This window comes from Vipera berus (genome assembly GCF_964194415.1).
Source record: "Vipera berus genome assembly, chromosome: Z".
Taxonomy (NCBI): domain Eukaryota; kingdom Metazoa; phylum Chordata; class Lepidosauria; order Squamata; family Viperidae; genus Vipera; species Vipera berus.
Genome location: NC_138205.1, coordinates 37,692,872 through 37,706,802, shown reverse-complemented (window position 1 = coordinate 37,706,802; position 13,931 = coordinate 37,692,872). Strand labels below are relative to the sequence as shown.

General features: G+C 38.9%; 1 protein-coding gene across 3 annotated transcripts in view; it reads right to left on the bottom strand.

Moving 5' to 3' along the window:
• The window catches only part of ATP6V0A1 (ATPase H+ transporting V0 subunit a1), a 73,827-nt gene that overhangs the window by 35,561 nt on the left and 24,335 nt on the right, over positions 1–13,931 (bottom strand). For all 3 annotated transcript variants that reach the window (XM_081346517.1, XM_081346518.1, XM_081346519.1), the window contains exons 8-16: positions 12,531–12,613; positions 12,245–12,338; positions 7,370–7,582; positions 4,846–4,996; positions 3,270–3,409; positions 2,383–2,540; positions 2,071–2,161; positions 1,021–1,139; positions 380–593 (exon numbers count right to left, since the gene is read on the bottom strand). In XM_081346517.1, coding sequence (XP_081202643.1) covers positions 380–593; positions 1,021–1,139; positions 2,071–2,161; positions 2,383–2,540; positions 3,270–3,409; positions 4,846–4,996; positions 7,370–7,582; positions 12,245–12,338; positions 12,531–12,613 — 1,263 coding nt within the window. The remainder of the gene's footprint in view (positions 1–379; positions 594–1,020; positions 1,140–2,070; positions 2,162–2,382; positions 2,541–3,269; positions 3,410–4,845; positions 4,997–7,369; positions 7,583–12,244; positions 12,339–12,530; positions 12,614–13,931) is intronic.

The window sequence follows — 13,931 nt, the reverse complement described above, 5'->3', positions numbered from 1 at the left end:
GCATACACACTGCAAACGGGGCGCCGAGCATGCATGGGATGCAAACAGGGTTGCAAGAGCATGCACAATGCTCACGGTGACGCTAGCACCCGTAACCCTTGTGGCAATGCTAGCGCCTGACCCTTGCGGCCACACGAGCACCTGCACAACCCTCACAGGGACCCTCACGGTGATGCTAGTTCCCGTGCTCCTGTGCTAGTGTACGCACAACCCTCATGACAACCCTTACGGCGATGCTAGCACAAGTGGGGAGGGGTGAATGTACGCACACATGCGCACTCACTGGCCAGCCACTCATGCGGCCTAGTGGCCATAGACCGATAGTGGGCCGCAGCCTACAGGTTGGGGACTTCTGCCCTACAAAGACTAGACTACCTACCTGCCCACTATAAAGCATTTTGGCATCTTTGTCATAGGAGAAGAGGAACATGTTGATGAGGTGAATAAGAAGACTTGGTGCATACATGGAGTTCTTAGCATTGTATGCTGCCCACTTATAGAAGATAAGGATGATCAAATATCCAAACAATGAAGACATGAAGATAATTTCAGGGATAAAGCCAAGGAAGATATTCAGAGGTTTCTTAAAATAACTATAGAGGTATGAAAAAAATATTTTAGGAAAAATATTAGGAAATACTTAGGAAAAAATTATGAAAAATTAGACAGTTCTTTCAGCCAACAGATTGTGAAATTAATAATTTAGTTAATATGCATACTGTGCTAAATGTAAACAATTTGATTCAAGCAAGATTAAATAAATTTACTTATTGAATGATAAATTCCAAGACCTCTTCGATATTTAACTTCCAGCAATTTTATGAACATGTTGATTTAGCTACCTTGGTAACAATATGTTATAAGAACAATTCTTTGTTTTTTAAAAAATTCAATTGCATGACTTCTGGCTGTTCATAAAAATTATTTGGAGCAGAGTAAAAATAACTTAAAATGAATATTCTGTCATTATTTCCATATCCTCTAGTTTTTTTATAATTTAATTAAATGGAACACACTCACATATGGTTTAGCAGACTAAGTGTGATACCAAACATCATGTGGATGATGCCCAGAATTACTGACATCTTCATTTTGAAGGAGTTAAGGAACACCAGCTTGTTGGTAGCAATATTCCAGATCTAGACAAAATAGATTAAACAAAACAGGGCAAAAGGTAAACCATGGCATCTGGAATTCTTTCCAACCTCTTTCCAGCAATGACCATAAGTTCTATTCATATAAGCACTGGGAAGCACTCATTCCACTCTGGTTCATGTGACTTGAGTAAAGGGCTTAGAATGGAACCGTCGCAACATGTTGAATCACTGCCCAAGTGCCTCTCCCACAAAGATACACTGGGTGAATTTTTAGGATTTTTTTCTTCTGCAATCCCCCAGCTTAATTTTTAAACACGATCTTTCATTTGTTGGTTTTTCCTCTGAGCTAAACCTGGCCCTGTTCTACTTAGTTATCAGAGAATTATTGTGCTGATGGACAGATGAACAGTATTCATTTCATACTTTCTTTCAAAATGTTATTTACTCAAAAGAGTAAAGTTTAATGGTTAGACCAAAGTAAAGGAACAGAAAACCAATTCTCACTTTGCATAACCAATTCAACAGCACCAGTTTAAGGACCTCATGACTAGAGAAAGAATCTGAGACATTTCTATAAAAGGATTTGAATGTGAAGGGAATTCTGGTAGTCCAGATGAGTGCCCCATCCATTTTAGACATAGCTAGGATTGCCTGTATTTTTGGATGATTCAGCATTTCAGGAGAGCATAATACAAGTTGTATACTACTGATGTATGTGGAAAACATTTTTTAAAATGTAATCTTTAAAGACCAGGATGAAATCTAAAATTCTATCATCTCATTCTGTATAATGTAATGATAATCTCTTAACATTCAGTAAACAAAACTAATTATCTTTTTATCCAGTGAATCAGACATTTTTGATACTTTGATATCTCTTAATTAATAAAGGGTAAAATGGGAATGTGGGGAAGGGGAAGCAACGTGAAGTAAAAGGGAAGGGGAAGGGAAAATAGAAAATGGTGGTTCATACTGGATCAATGCCAAAGGGATATGCTCCACCAAAGACACCCTCAATGGCAGGATTAAGTTGAAGCATAGAATATTCCTGGAGAAGGTCTTCTCTGTAGAGAAAGGGGAAAAAAGTTAGCGCACGAATATCTGAGCAGAGCAGAATAGACATTGCAAAATCAATGTACCTGACACAGTTATAAAAGAGAAACCATTAAATGATGTTATGCTATCGTTTCCATGTCCTTTATCAACTAATCATTTACCAAACCTCTTCAAGCTGTTTCCCAAATATTTTGCTATCCCTTGCCTTTGCAGGTGTCTCATCACTTACGTCCAGTTGGATTTCTGAAACATTGGTCGGACACTCCAAGATGAGCCAAACATATTGAGTGACTTTGAGAAACAGTCATTATAGATCAGGCCAGTATAAATGGAGAAAGCACCCATCAGCAGTATAATGTAGCGGCCACTGAAAATAATGTTGAATATCTGTCCAAGTTAGGAAAGAAGATTAGGGGAAGGGAAAGAGAAGAGAAATTTAAAAAATGAACTGAAAATATGTGACAATGATACTGTTACACTAATAATACAAAAGTATGCTGCCAAGCATCTTCCTTTGACTCCCAAATAGACAGTGTTTTTCAGCTTTAGACCATTATTATAACCTCTTGATTTCTTTAAGGGATGGGACTTTTTTGCATTTTTCTAGGAAGACGTAGGTTTCAAAGAATGAAAATGATTCCTCTGGCCTTGCAGATAGTTAAGACATATGTTTTGCCCCTTAAATCTTCACCCCAAATTGGAAAGTTTGGCTTGATGTTTAGAAGGAGATTTTATGGAGTACATTTTGCTCCTTAACTGTCCCCTCTCTCACCTAAACATTTAGTGCCATAAGTTCCATCAAGTTTTGATGCTCCATATGGCTTCTAACTTAAGGCTACTTAACTTTGCTCTATCCCTTCAAAGGCTTGAATGGTCTCAGTTCTGATTCAGAAGAACAAACTGCATACTGAAATATCTATCGTTTTACGTAAAGACACATAGCAGAAATATCTTCCACACACGAGTTCCAAAGAGGACAAAGCATTTTTCTCCAACTGAATATAAAATAAAAGGCTGAGAAATAAAAGCTGCTCAAATTGCAAACTACTAAAAAAGTTCCGTGAGAGCCTGCCTTCAAATTTACATCTTAACTTCTGAAGTCAGTAGTCAAATTACCTCATTATCACTCTTTTGTGACAGAATGCGGCTCTCTCTGATCACCATCCAGACAGCAAAAAGTGTCATAAGAATGCCGTGGCCAAAATCTCCAAACATCACAGCAAATAAGAATGGGAAGGTTATGATTGTGTATGGAGCTGAAAGAATGGGACATTAAAAACTATTTAACAGAATGAAACAGTTTTGAAACAATGCTCTAGAGCAGGGGTGTCAAACTGCCACTGTGTGGGCCAGTTGCATCATGCGGAGGCCGCACCCACCCTAGCTCCGACAAGGTAAAAAGTTGCATACAAATTGCATACAAGCCAGTTTAGTCTATCTATTGTTAAGATAGACTTCATAATTTTGGAACTGAATCCCTTGCACAAATAAGTATAACTATCTTTTTCACATCAGCATTCTGGGATAAGTGAGGTATAAAATATTATGGATAAATATTGTCTGGGATGGGTAAAAAATACAACTCAATGGATATAAAGTACTAGAAGTGATAAAAAAACATAAAAGTGAAAAAATGAAATAGGTGGGATATAGAACATCAGTAATGCAACTTTTTTCCTCTCTAAACCATTACATACTGCTATGGTTTCTAGAAGCATGATGATAATTCCTTAGTGGTTGTAGTTAACATTATTTCTGAGTTCTGCAATTATGATTGAGGAAAAGTTTATTTTCTCCATACATTTTTCTCTTGTCCCTTTGTATATAACAGTTTTCTAAGTAAACAGTCCCAAATGTTGTAATCCTTTCTCAGAAGATTGCTGCTCGTTTTATTATTTTGATTGCACTTTCCAACTTTATAATACTTTTAATATCACTAGAACTGTAGAGCGAAGTTTTATAAACGGTCATACCATGGATCAGAATAAAAAATTTAAATAGCGTATAAGAGGACATCTCTTATCTTATGACTGCCAAATTTGTTTAAGAACTCTGTTGACAGATTTCACTTGATACATTTTGAAAATAGAGTAAATGTTGCTTACCAGACCATTCTATACGTGTATTTACTGGGATTCAAAATGGTCTCTCGAGGAGGAGCTGGCAGACCAATTAATTTAATGCCCTCTTTAATATCAATTTTCCCTAGCTGCACTTCAACTCCATCATCTAATTAGATGCTTTTATATACTTATCTACTTTTGGCGTAGTTCGCCACTTATAAAAAGCTCTAAAATGGGCTTACAGAGAAAAAAAGTATTATACTAGGGAAAAATACAGAATTATTAAAAGGCATGTACAAGAAAACGGATTCGATTTTAAAAATAAATTTGCCAACTTAACATGAAAACAAAATGTCAACTTCCTCTTTTAAATAGGCTTCTTCTCTGGAACTCAAAACTTATTATGTTAAACTTCCTTTGCAATTTTCCAGTAATATAAAATAAAGCTGAGTCTGTTTTAAATCATAGAATTGATACATAGAATTGACAGAATCGACAGAAATATTGATTTTTTATTTGCTTCAGATTCTTTCTGTAAATTAAATTGATGCAAGAGAATAAGTCAGAAAAGAGACAAATCAAAACAAATGATCAGAAGCTAGACAGTTTCATAGGATGCATGCAAGTACCTGGATTAATCTCACGATAGGTTCCAATGCCGTAAGCATCCACAATGTTTTGAAACCCATCAGTGAATTTATTGGTCTTATTGTATGTAGGTGGAGTCTGGTTGGTCTGCATCCTATTCAAGATAGAGGGGACAGTGGATCCACTGTGCTCCTGTTATACACAAACAAATTGTAGATTAGAAAAGCTACTTTTTCAATTGAGTAGAAACCCTGACAGCTTTTACAATCTTTCACTCTTGCACATACAGTGGGACAAAAAAGTATTTAGTCAGCCACCAATTGTGCACATTCTCCCACTTAAAAAGATGAGAGAGGCCTGTAATTTTCATCACAGGTATACCTCAACTATGAGAGACAAAATGGGGGGAAAGAATCCAGGAAATCACATTGTAGGATTTCTAACGAATTTATTTGCAAATTATGGTGGAAAATAAATATTTGGTCAATAACAAAAGTGCATCTCAATACTTTGTTATATACCCTTTGTTGACAATGACAGAGGTCAAACATTTTCTGTAAGTCTTCACAAGGTTTGCACACACTGCTGCTGGTATTTTGGCCCATTCCTCCATGCAGATCTCCTCTAGAGCAGTGATGTTTTGGGGCTGTCGCTGGTCAACACGGACTTTCAACTCCCTCCAAAGGTTTTCTATGGGGTTGAGATCTGGAGACTGGCTAGGCCACTCCAGGACCTTGAAATGCTTCTTACGAAGCCACTCCTTCATTGCCCAGGCAGTGTTTGGGATCATTGTCATGCTGAAAGACCCAGTCACTTTTCATCTTCAATGCCTTTGCTGATGGAAGGAGGTTTTCACTCAAAATCTCACAATACATGGCCCCATTCATTCTTTCCTTTACACGGATCAGTCATCCTGGTCCCTTTGCAGAAAAACAGCACCAAAGCATGATGTTTCCACCCCCATGCTTCACAGTAGGTATGGTGTTCTTTGGATGCAACTCAGCATTCTTTCTCCTCCAAACCCAACGAGTTGAGTTTTTACCAAAAAGTTCTACTTTGGTTTCATCTGACCATATGACATTCTCCCAATCGTGTTCTGGATCATCCAAATGCTCTCTAGCAAACTTCAGACGGGCCTGGACATGTACTGGCTTAAGCAGGGGGACACGTCTGGCACTGCAGGATTTGAGTCCCTGGCGGCGTAGTGTGTTACTGATGGTAGCCTTTGTTACTTTGGTCCCAGCTCTCTGCAGGTTATTCACTAGGTCCCCCCGTGTGGTTCTGGGTTTTTTCTCACCGTTCTTGTGATCATTTTGACCCCACGGGGTGAGATCTTGTGTGGAGCTCCAGAACGAGGGAGATTATCAGTGGTCTTGTATGTCTTCCATTTTCTAATAATTGCTCCCACAGTTGATTTCTTCACACCAAGCTGCTTGCCTATTGCAAATTCAGTCTTCCCAGCATGGTGCAGGTCTACAATTTTGTTTCTGGTGTCCTTCGACAGCTCTTTGGTCTTGGCCATAGTGGAGTTTGGAGTGTGACTGTTTGAGGTTGTGGACTGGTGTCTTTTATACTGATAACAAGTTCAACCAGGTGCCATTCATACAGGTAACAAGTGGAAGAAGAAGTTACAGGTCTGTGAGAGCCAGAAATCTTGCTTGTTTGTAGGTGACCAAATACTTATTTTACCGAGGAATGTACGAATTAATTCATTAGAAATCCTACAATGTGATTTCCTGGATTCTTTCCCCCCATTTTGTCTCTCATAGTTGAGGTATACCTATGATGAAAATTACAGGCCTCTCTCATCTTTTTAAGTGGGAGAACTTGCACAATTGGTGGCTGACTAAATACTTTTTTGTCCCACTGTATTCAAGCATACTTTTTATTTAGCTATTTTAGAAAGTGCTTTTTAATTTTGGTGAATACCAGTTACACAAGACCATCTTCAAAAAAATAAAAGCAAAACAGATGTTTGGATTTCCTCCTGTATACAACCAGAAAAATACTGGATTCTATCATTCTTTCAGCCAAATATATAAATTATGTATGAAGAAGTTCCTATAAATAAAGTCAGAACTGTTGCAAAAGTTTTGCTTTTAAAAACACCAAAGGTTTTCAAAAGAAGTGGGCTATCACTTATCTGAATTCAAGACTATCTTTATTTCCGAGAGAACAAAAATCAAGGCAAGCCTTCTCTTGAGAAATAGCTAAGAAATGTGAATTAAAAGTCATATGCTTTCAAAGTTGAGACACATTTCAAGTAAAAGTTGAAGTTATTGCTATTGGTTTGTGCTTAAATTGTAAGCCGCCCTGAGTCTTCGGAGAAGGGCAGCATATAAATGGGATTAAAATAAATAAAAATAAAGTAAAATAAATAAATAAAAGTACCGTGCTTCCTCTAATCCAGATGGAAAAGGAATTAAAGAAGTAAAGAATTCTATTGCGGTCCGTTTGCACAGATTTTGCTTGCAAGACTCAGAAAAATCTGTGTTTTCCTGAAAGTCAGGGCAAGCAATAACATGGAATATCCTAGAAGAGGCCAGAGGTATGGCTTGTACTCACCGTACCACGCCTGAGAGCAAACTGAATGGAATCCAGGTCAGCAACAGGACACCAGACTTCAGCGATGAGACATTTCTGGGTCACATCAATATTGCAGAGGTTCAGAGTATGATAAATGGCTTTCATCTTGCGCACCTTTATGAACCAAACACGGACGTTCTTTGCAGCAGCCTGAAGAACCCTTTGACGATGATCTTCAGTTTGGTTCAGTACCTGCCATGGGAAGAAGAGTTATAAAAAGGGAAATGGAGTCTATATGTATACATCACCTATGAGCAATGGAAAATCATATAAAGTCATGGCCAAAATTGTTGGCACCCCAGAAATTTTTTCAGAAAATCAAGTATTTCTCACAGAAAAGTATTGCAGGAACACATGTTTTGCTATACACAGGTTTATTCCCTTTGTGTGTATTGGAACACAACAAAAAAGGGAGGAAAAAAAGCAAATTGGACATAATGTCAAACAAAACTCCAAAAATGGGCTGGACAAAATTATTGGCACCCTTAACTTAATATTTGGTTGCACACCCTTTGGAAAAAATAACTGAAATCAGTCGCTTCCTATAACCATCAATAAGCTTCTTATACCTCTCACCCGGAATTTTGGACCACTCTTCCTTTGCAAACTGCTCCAGGTCTCTCTTATTGGAAGGGCGCCTTTTCCCAACAGCAATTTTAAGATCTTTCCACAGGTGTTCAATGGGATTCAGATCTCTCCAGCGCTTTCTTGTCATCCATTTCTGGGTGCTTTTTAACGTATGTTTGGGGTCATTGTCCTGCTGGAAGACCCAAGATCTCAGACACAAACCCAGCTTTCTGACACTGGGCTCTACAGTGCGACCCAAAATCCTTTGGTAATCCTAGGATTTCATGATGCCTTGTACACATTCAAGGCACCAAGTGCCAGAGGCAGCAAAACAACCCCAAAACATCATTGAACCTCCACCATGTTTCACTGTAGGTACTGTGTTCTTTTCTTTGTAAGCCTCATTTCGTTTTCGGTAAACAGTAGAATGATGTGCTTTACCAAAAAGCTCTATCTTGGTCTCATCTGTCCACAAGACGTTTTCCCAGAAGGACTTTGGCTTTGTTGTTGTTGTTAGTTGCGAAGTCGTGTCCGACCCATCGCGACCCTATAGACAACGTTCCTCCAGGCCTTCCTGTCCTCTACCATCTTCTGGAGTCCATCTAGGCTCACGCCTATTGCTTCAGTGACTCCATCCAGCCACCTCATTCTCTGTCATCCCTTTCTTCTATTGCCCTCAATCTTTCCCAGCATTAGTCTCTTCTCCAGTGAGTCCTTCCTTCTCATTAGGTGCCCAAAGTATTTGAGTTTCAACTTCAGGATCTGGCCTTCTAAAGAGCAGCCAGGGTTGATCTCCTCTAGGACTGACCGGTTTGATCGCCTTGCAGTCCAAGGGACTCGCAGGAGTCTTCTCCAGCACCACAGTTCAAAGGCCTCAATTCTTTGGCGCTCAGCCTTTCTTATGGTCCACCTTTCACAGCCATACATTGCAACTGGGAAGACCATAGCCTTGACTAAACGCACTTTTGTTGGCAGGGTGATGTTTCTGCTTTTTAGTATGCTGTCTAGATTTGCCATGGCTTTCCTCCCCAGGAGCAAGGGTCTTTTAATTTATGGCTGCCGTCCCCATCTGTGGTGATCTTGGAGCCCAGGAAAATAAAATCTGTCTCTACCTCCATTTCTTCCCCATCTATTTGCCAGGAATTGAGAGGGCCGGACGCCATGATCTTGGTTTTCTTAATGTTAAGTTACTCTATTTACAACATCATCATTATCATTATTGATCATCGCACAGTCAGCCAGATGTTCAGACTGGATTTGGCATTTTTGTCTACCTATCGAGTCCTTACCAAGGACCTGGGATAGGCAGATGTGGATGTTTGATGGTATTACAGATATCGTAGCAGGATGGAAGCAGTTCCTAGTAAGGCCGCCTGAAGGTAACAGCGTTCCGTGCGCCTTTGGCGTCTAGTCATGCCGGCCACATGACCACGGAGACGTCCTCGGACAAGCGCTGGCTCTTCGGCTATGAAACGGAGATGAGCACCGGCCCCTAGAGTCGGAAACGACTAGCACGCGTGTGCGGGGGAACCTTTACCTTTTTAAAGGTGATGATGATGATGATGATGATGATGATGATGATGATGATGATGAATTTGCAACTCAAATTGCAAATTATAGGCAGAACCTCCAATTTCAATCTAACCAGAAACGTTTCTACCAATCCATCAATGGAGAAACCGCAATGAATCAGTCAGTACTTGACAAGGAAGAAACAGTGCAGTTCTGGAATAACCCAAGTTTCTCCTTAGTTCTAGGGTGCTTCGCTCCTTGATTAGTTTCCATCCATTGCTTTTTGTCCTGCCTTCAGGCGCTTTGGAGAATAGCTTGACTCCCTCTTCTTTGTGGCAGCCCCTGAGATATTGGAACACTGCTATCATGTCCCCCCTCCTCCTTCTCTTCATTAAACTAGACATACCCAATTCCAGCAACCATTCCTTATATGTTTTAGCCTCCACACCCGTAATCATCTTTGTTGCTCTTCTCTGTACTCTTTCTAGAGTCTCAACATCTTTTTTACATCATGGGGACCAAAACTGGATGCAGTATTCCAAGTGTGGCCTTACCAAGGCATTGTAAAGCGGTATTAATACTTCACGTGATCTTGATTCTATCCCTCTGTTAATGCAGCCTAACACTTTCTTGGCTTCTTTGGCAGCTGCAGCACATGGCTGGCTCATGTCTAAGTGATTGTCCACTAGGACTCCGAGATCCCTCTCACAGTTGCTACTATTGAGCAAGGTACCACCTATACTATACCTGTACATTTGATTTTTCCTGCCTAAATGTAGAACCTTACTTTTTTCACAATTGAATTTCGTTAGATAGCGCCCAGTGTTCGAGTCTGTCCAGATCCTCCTGTATTTTAAGCCTATCTTCTGGAGTATTGGCTATTCCTGCCAGCTTGGTGTCGTCTGCAAAGTTGATGAGTTCCCCATTTATCCCTTCATCCAAATTGATGATGAAGATGTTGAAGAGCACTGGGCTCAGAACAGAGCCCTAGGGCATCCCACTACATACTTCCCTCCATGTAGATGCGGTTCCATTGAGGACCACACATGGAGTACGGCCAGTCAGCCAGCTATGAATCCATCTGGTGGTGATGCTGTCTAACCTACATTTTTGTACCTTATGAAGTAGTTGGTTGTGATCTACTTTATCAAATGCCTTACTGAACTCCAAGTAAATTATATCCACAGTATTCCTCTGGTCCACTAATTTTGTCACTTGGTCAAAGAATGCAATAAGATTTGTCTGGCATGATCTGTTTTTGACAAACCCATGTTGGCTTTTAGTAATGACTTTGTTTGCCTCTAGGTGTTCGCTGATTTGTTGTTTGATTATCTTTTCCAGAATCTTCCCAGGTATTGAGGTCAGGCTGATAGGTCTGTAGTTTCCTGTAGTTTTGACGATGGGAACTATATCACCTCTTTTCCAATCCTCTGGTAGTTCCCCAGTGCTCCAGGATCTTTGAAAAATATAGTTCAGTGGTTCTGAGATCACATGTGCCAGTTCCTTGAGAACCTTGGGGTGTAATCCATCTGGTCCTGGTGATTTGAACTTGTGTAGGCTAGACAGGTGCCTCACTTACCATTTTCTTCCTATCTTAACTTGTGTTTCTATTCTTTTTATGGCACTGTTTTGATAGGTTGGACTTCTATGCAAAGTCTAGTAAAAGCCTATAGCAATATAGTAACTTTAAAAATTACACTAAGCATCTATTCTTACAGATGGTCAATGGTTAATTTATAACAATAATACTCCTTTGCCAAAAACTAACATCCTGGACACAAGACACATTGCTCCACAATTTCTAATTCTTGAAATTTTAATATAGTATCAGAATCTTGAAATATACCTAGAAGTTCAAGAACTAAGCAATATAATTAAAGCAGGAATAGCTAATATTCTGAATTACTAGAGCTTTCAAACATCCCTCAGAAATCAGCTATTGACAAAGCAATTTTAAAACTTTTATCCTTGAGTATGGAAAGTATGTAAGAAAGTTCATAATGGCCCTATCTAGTGGTTAAGGCACCAGGCTAGAAAACAGGAGATTGTGAGTTCTAGTACCATCTTAGCTATGAAACAAAGCTGGGTGATCTTGGCCCAGTCACTCTCATCCCAACCCACCTCACTGGGTTGTTATTGTGGGGAAAATAGGAAGATGAGGAAGTATTAGGTATATTTGCTGACTTATTTGTAAAAATCATAAAGGCGGGATATAAATAAACAAACGTATTTGTCAACTGTACTCTAATTCCACACCGTCACCTCTGAATTAAACTTCAATCTACTGTCTTCATCTATTTGGGCACCGTCTTTTAGTGCTGGTTCAGAGTGTTCTAAGATGTCAAGTTAATTAAAATGCTGGGCATGAAAGTTATTGTTTATGAGTTGACATAGAACATCAGGTGTGGCCCTTAATATAAACCATGTGACAGGTACTGGTAATAGGTTTATTACTTAATCCCCCAAAAATGCTTTAAAAGTTCATCCAAAAGAATATAACCAGGGTAGAGCCAGCACCAAATCAAATAACAAGACCAATGGCTAGAGTACAGGTAGGCAATTTGTGACTTTTCAAATGTAATTGGTTTCCATTCAGTATTAGTCAATAGATATAGGCTACCTGTCATCAAATTCATCTAATTAATATGATCTCTGCAATACAAATTACAGTATATATACAGGTAAATTTACTAAAAAGACCAATTCAGAAATAAAAACAGTATAAAAACATTAAGAACTGTCTCTTTCTGCTTTATCCTATCATCATTATTATACCATAAGAAGATCATCAATCCTTGTGTTTACTCCAGCAGCCATTTCCTTCCTTTCCTGTGGAGTTTCTGGACAGGGGTACAAAGAAGCCCGGAATCTGAAAGGCACACAGAGATGATTCAATATAAATAATAGTAATAATAACCTGATCATGAGAATAATATGCTGGCCTCCCTCAAACCAGCAATATGTTATACTTTAAGTGGATGGGAAGGTTAGAAAATAATGTAAAACGAATCACAAGATCTTTAAATTAAAAGCAATAGTCTTCTTATTCCAGTTTGCTTACCCTTCACAGATCTTCTTGACTCTGTTTTTCAGCTGGTCACCTTGGAAAAAAATAATGAACACAGACTTGTGCACATAGTCACCCTAGGAAAAAAAGACAGAGAAGGTCCATTTGGAATTAAAGCTATTGAGCTGATAGTAGCAAATGTACTAGCTTTGGATCATGAAAATCCTGGTTCAAAGGTTAGACCACTTAGTCTATTACCCGTGTATTATTCTCATGATAATATTTACTGGGGACCTCTCAATCCAATCTCTCCTATTATTATATCCCTGCTAAGTAGAACCATATATATTTTCTAAAGTAGGGGTCCCCAACCCCCGGGCCATGGACCAGTACCGGGCTGCGGTATGCCAGCAACCGGTCTGCATAAACAAGCAGAGCCCCAACTGTGTGATCAGGGCAGCACACAAAACCATGCACTCTCCAGTCCATGGAAAAACCTTTCTCCACAGAACCAGTCCTTGCTGCCCAAAAGCTTGAGGACCTCTGTTCTAAAGTTCCTGAAATCTTTGTCAAGATTTGAAACCACTTCAGGGTTGGTGAGGAGGAAGGGTGAATAAAAGAAAGGCTTTCAGTTTTCCTTAACTACTTCATTATGTCTTTAAAAATGGCAAGAGAGATAGGTCATACTGTACAAGAAAAGAATACAGCACAGAACTGCAAAACATACTTATGCAGCAATAGTTCCAGAACTAAGCAAGCTCATCTAAGTAAGAAAAGAGAGAAAAAAGAACTACTAATAATCAATTAGGTTTAATAATAGATGAATATTATGGATTAGTAAACAAAGACACGTAGTTCAATGCCAGTGTCCTATCTAGACAAAAAAAATCCAATTAATCATTTTTAAAAAACCTTTTGAACTTGAAATTATTCTTTTAGGCTCAAAATATAATGAATTAGGTTTTTACTGAATGTAAAACCTTTCAATATAATTGTCCTGAATAGCATTTTATGGATACATCTCTAGCACTAAATTTATGAGGTTCTAAGCCTTCAAGAATCCAAATTTAAATGAGTAAGTTTTCAAATATTAAACTTTCCTTCAAATCATTCTCATTTCCCTTATAAATCTTCAACCAAGATCACCAAGTAGCCATAGGATAATGGAAGAGGGGGAGGGAGCATAAGAAATCCATCCCTTTTATATTCTGAATAATGTATTACTATGAGAAACTGTAACATAAGGAAAGAAGCCACAAAGATAAGTCAACGCTGCTGATTAAGGAGATGATCTGAAGTAAGCAAGCAGAAGAAAAGAAATGAATGGCAAGGAACTGATATCAGTGGTATACTTCTGAATCCAAATCCTTGAACTTTCCCAAGAGACCAGCAGCAATTTTTCAGACAGATGGCTAGATTTGGACAGCAACTACCCCTTCCTGCATTTGTTCAAAT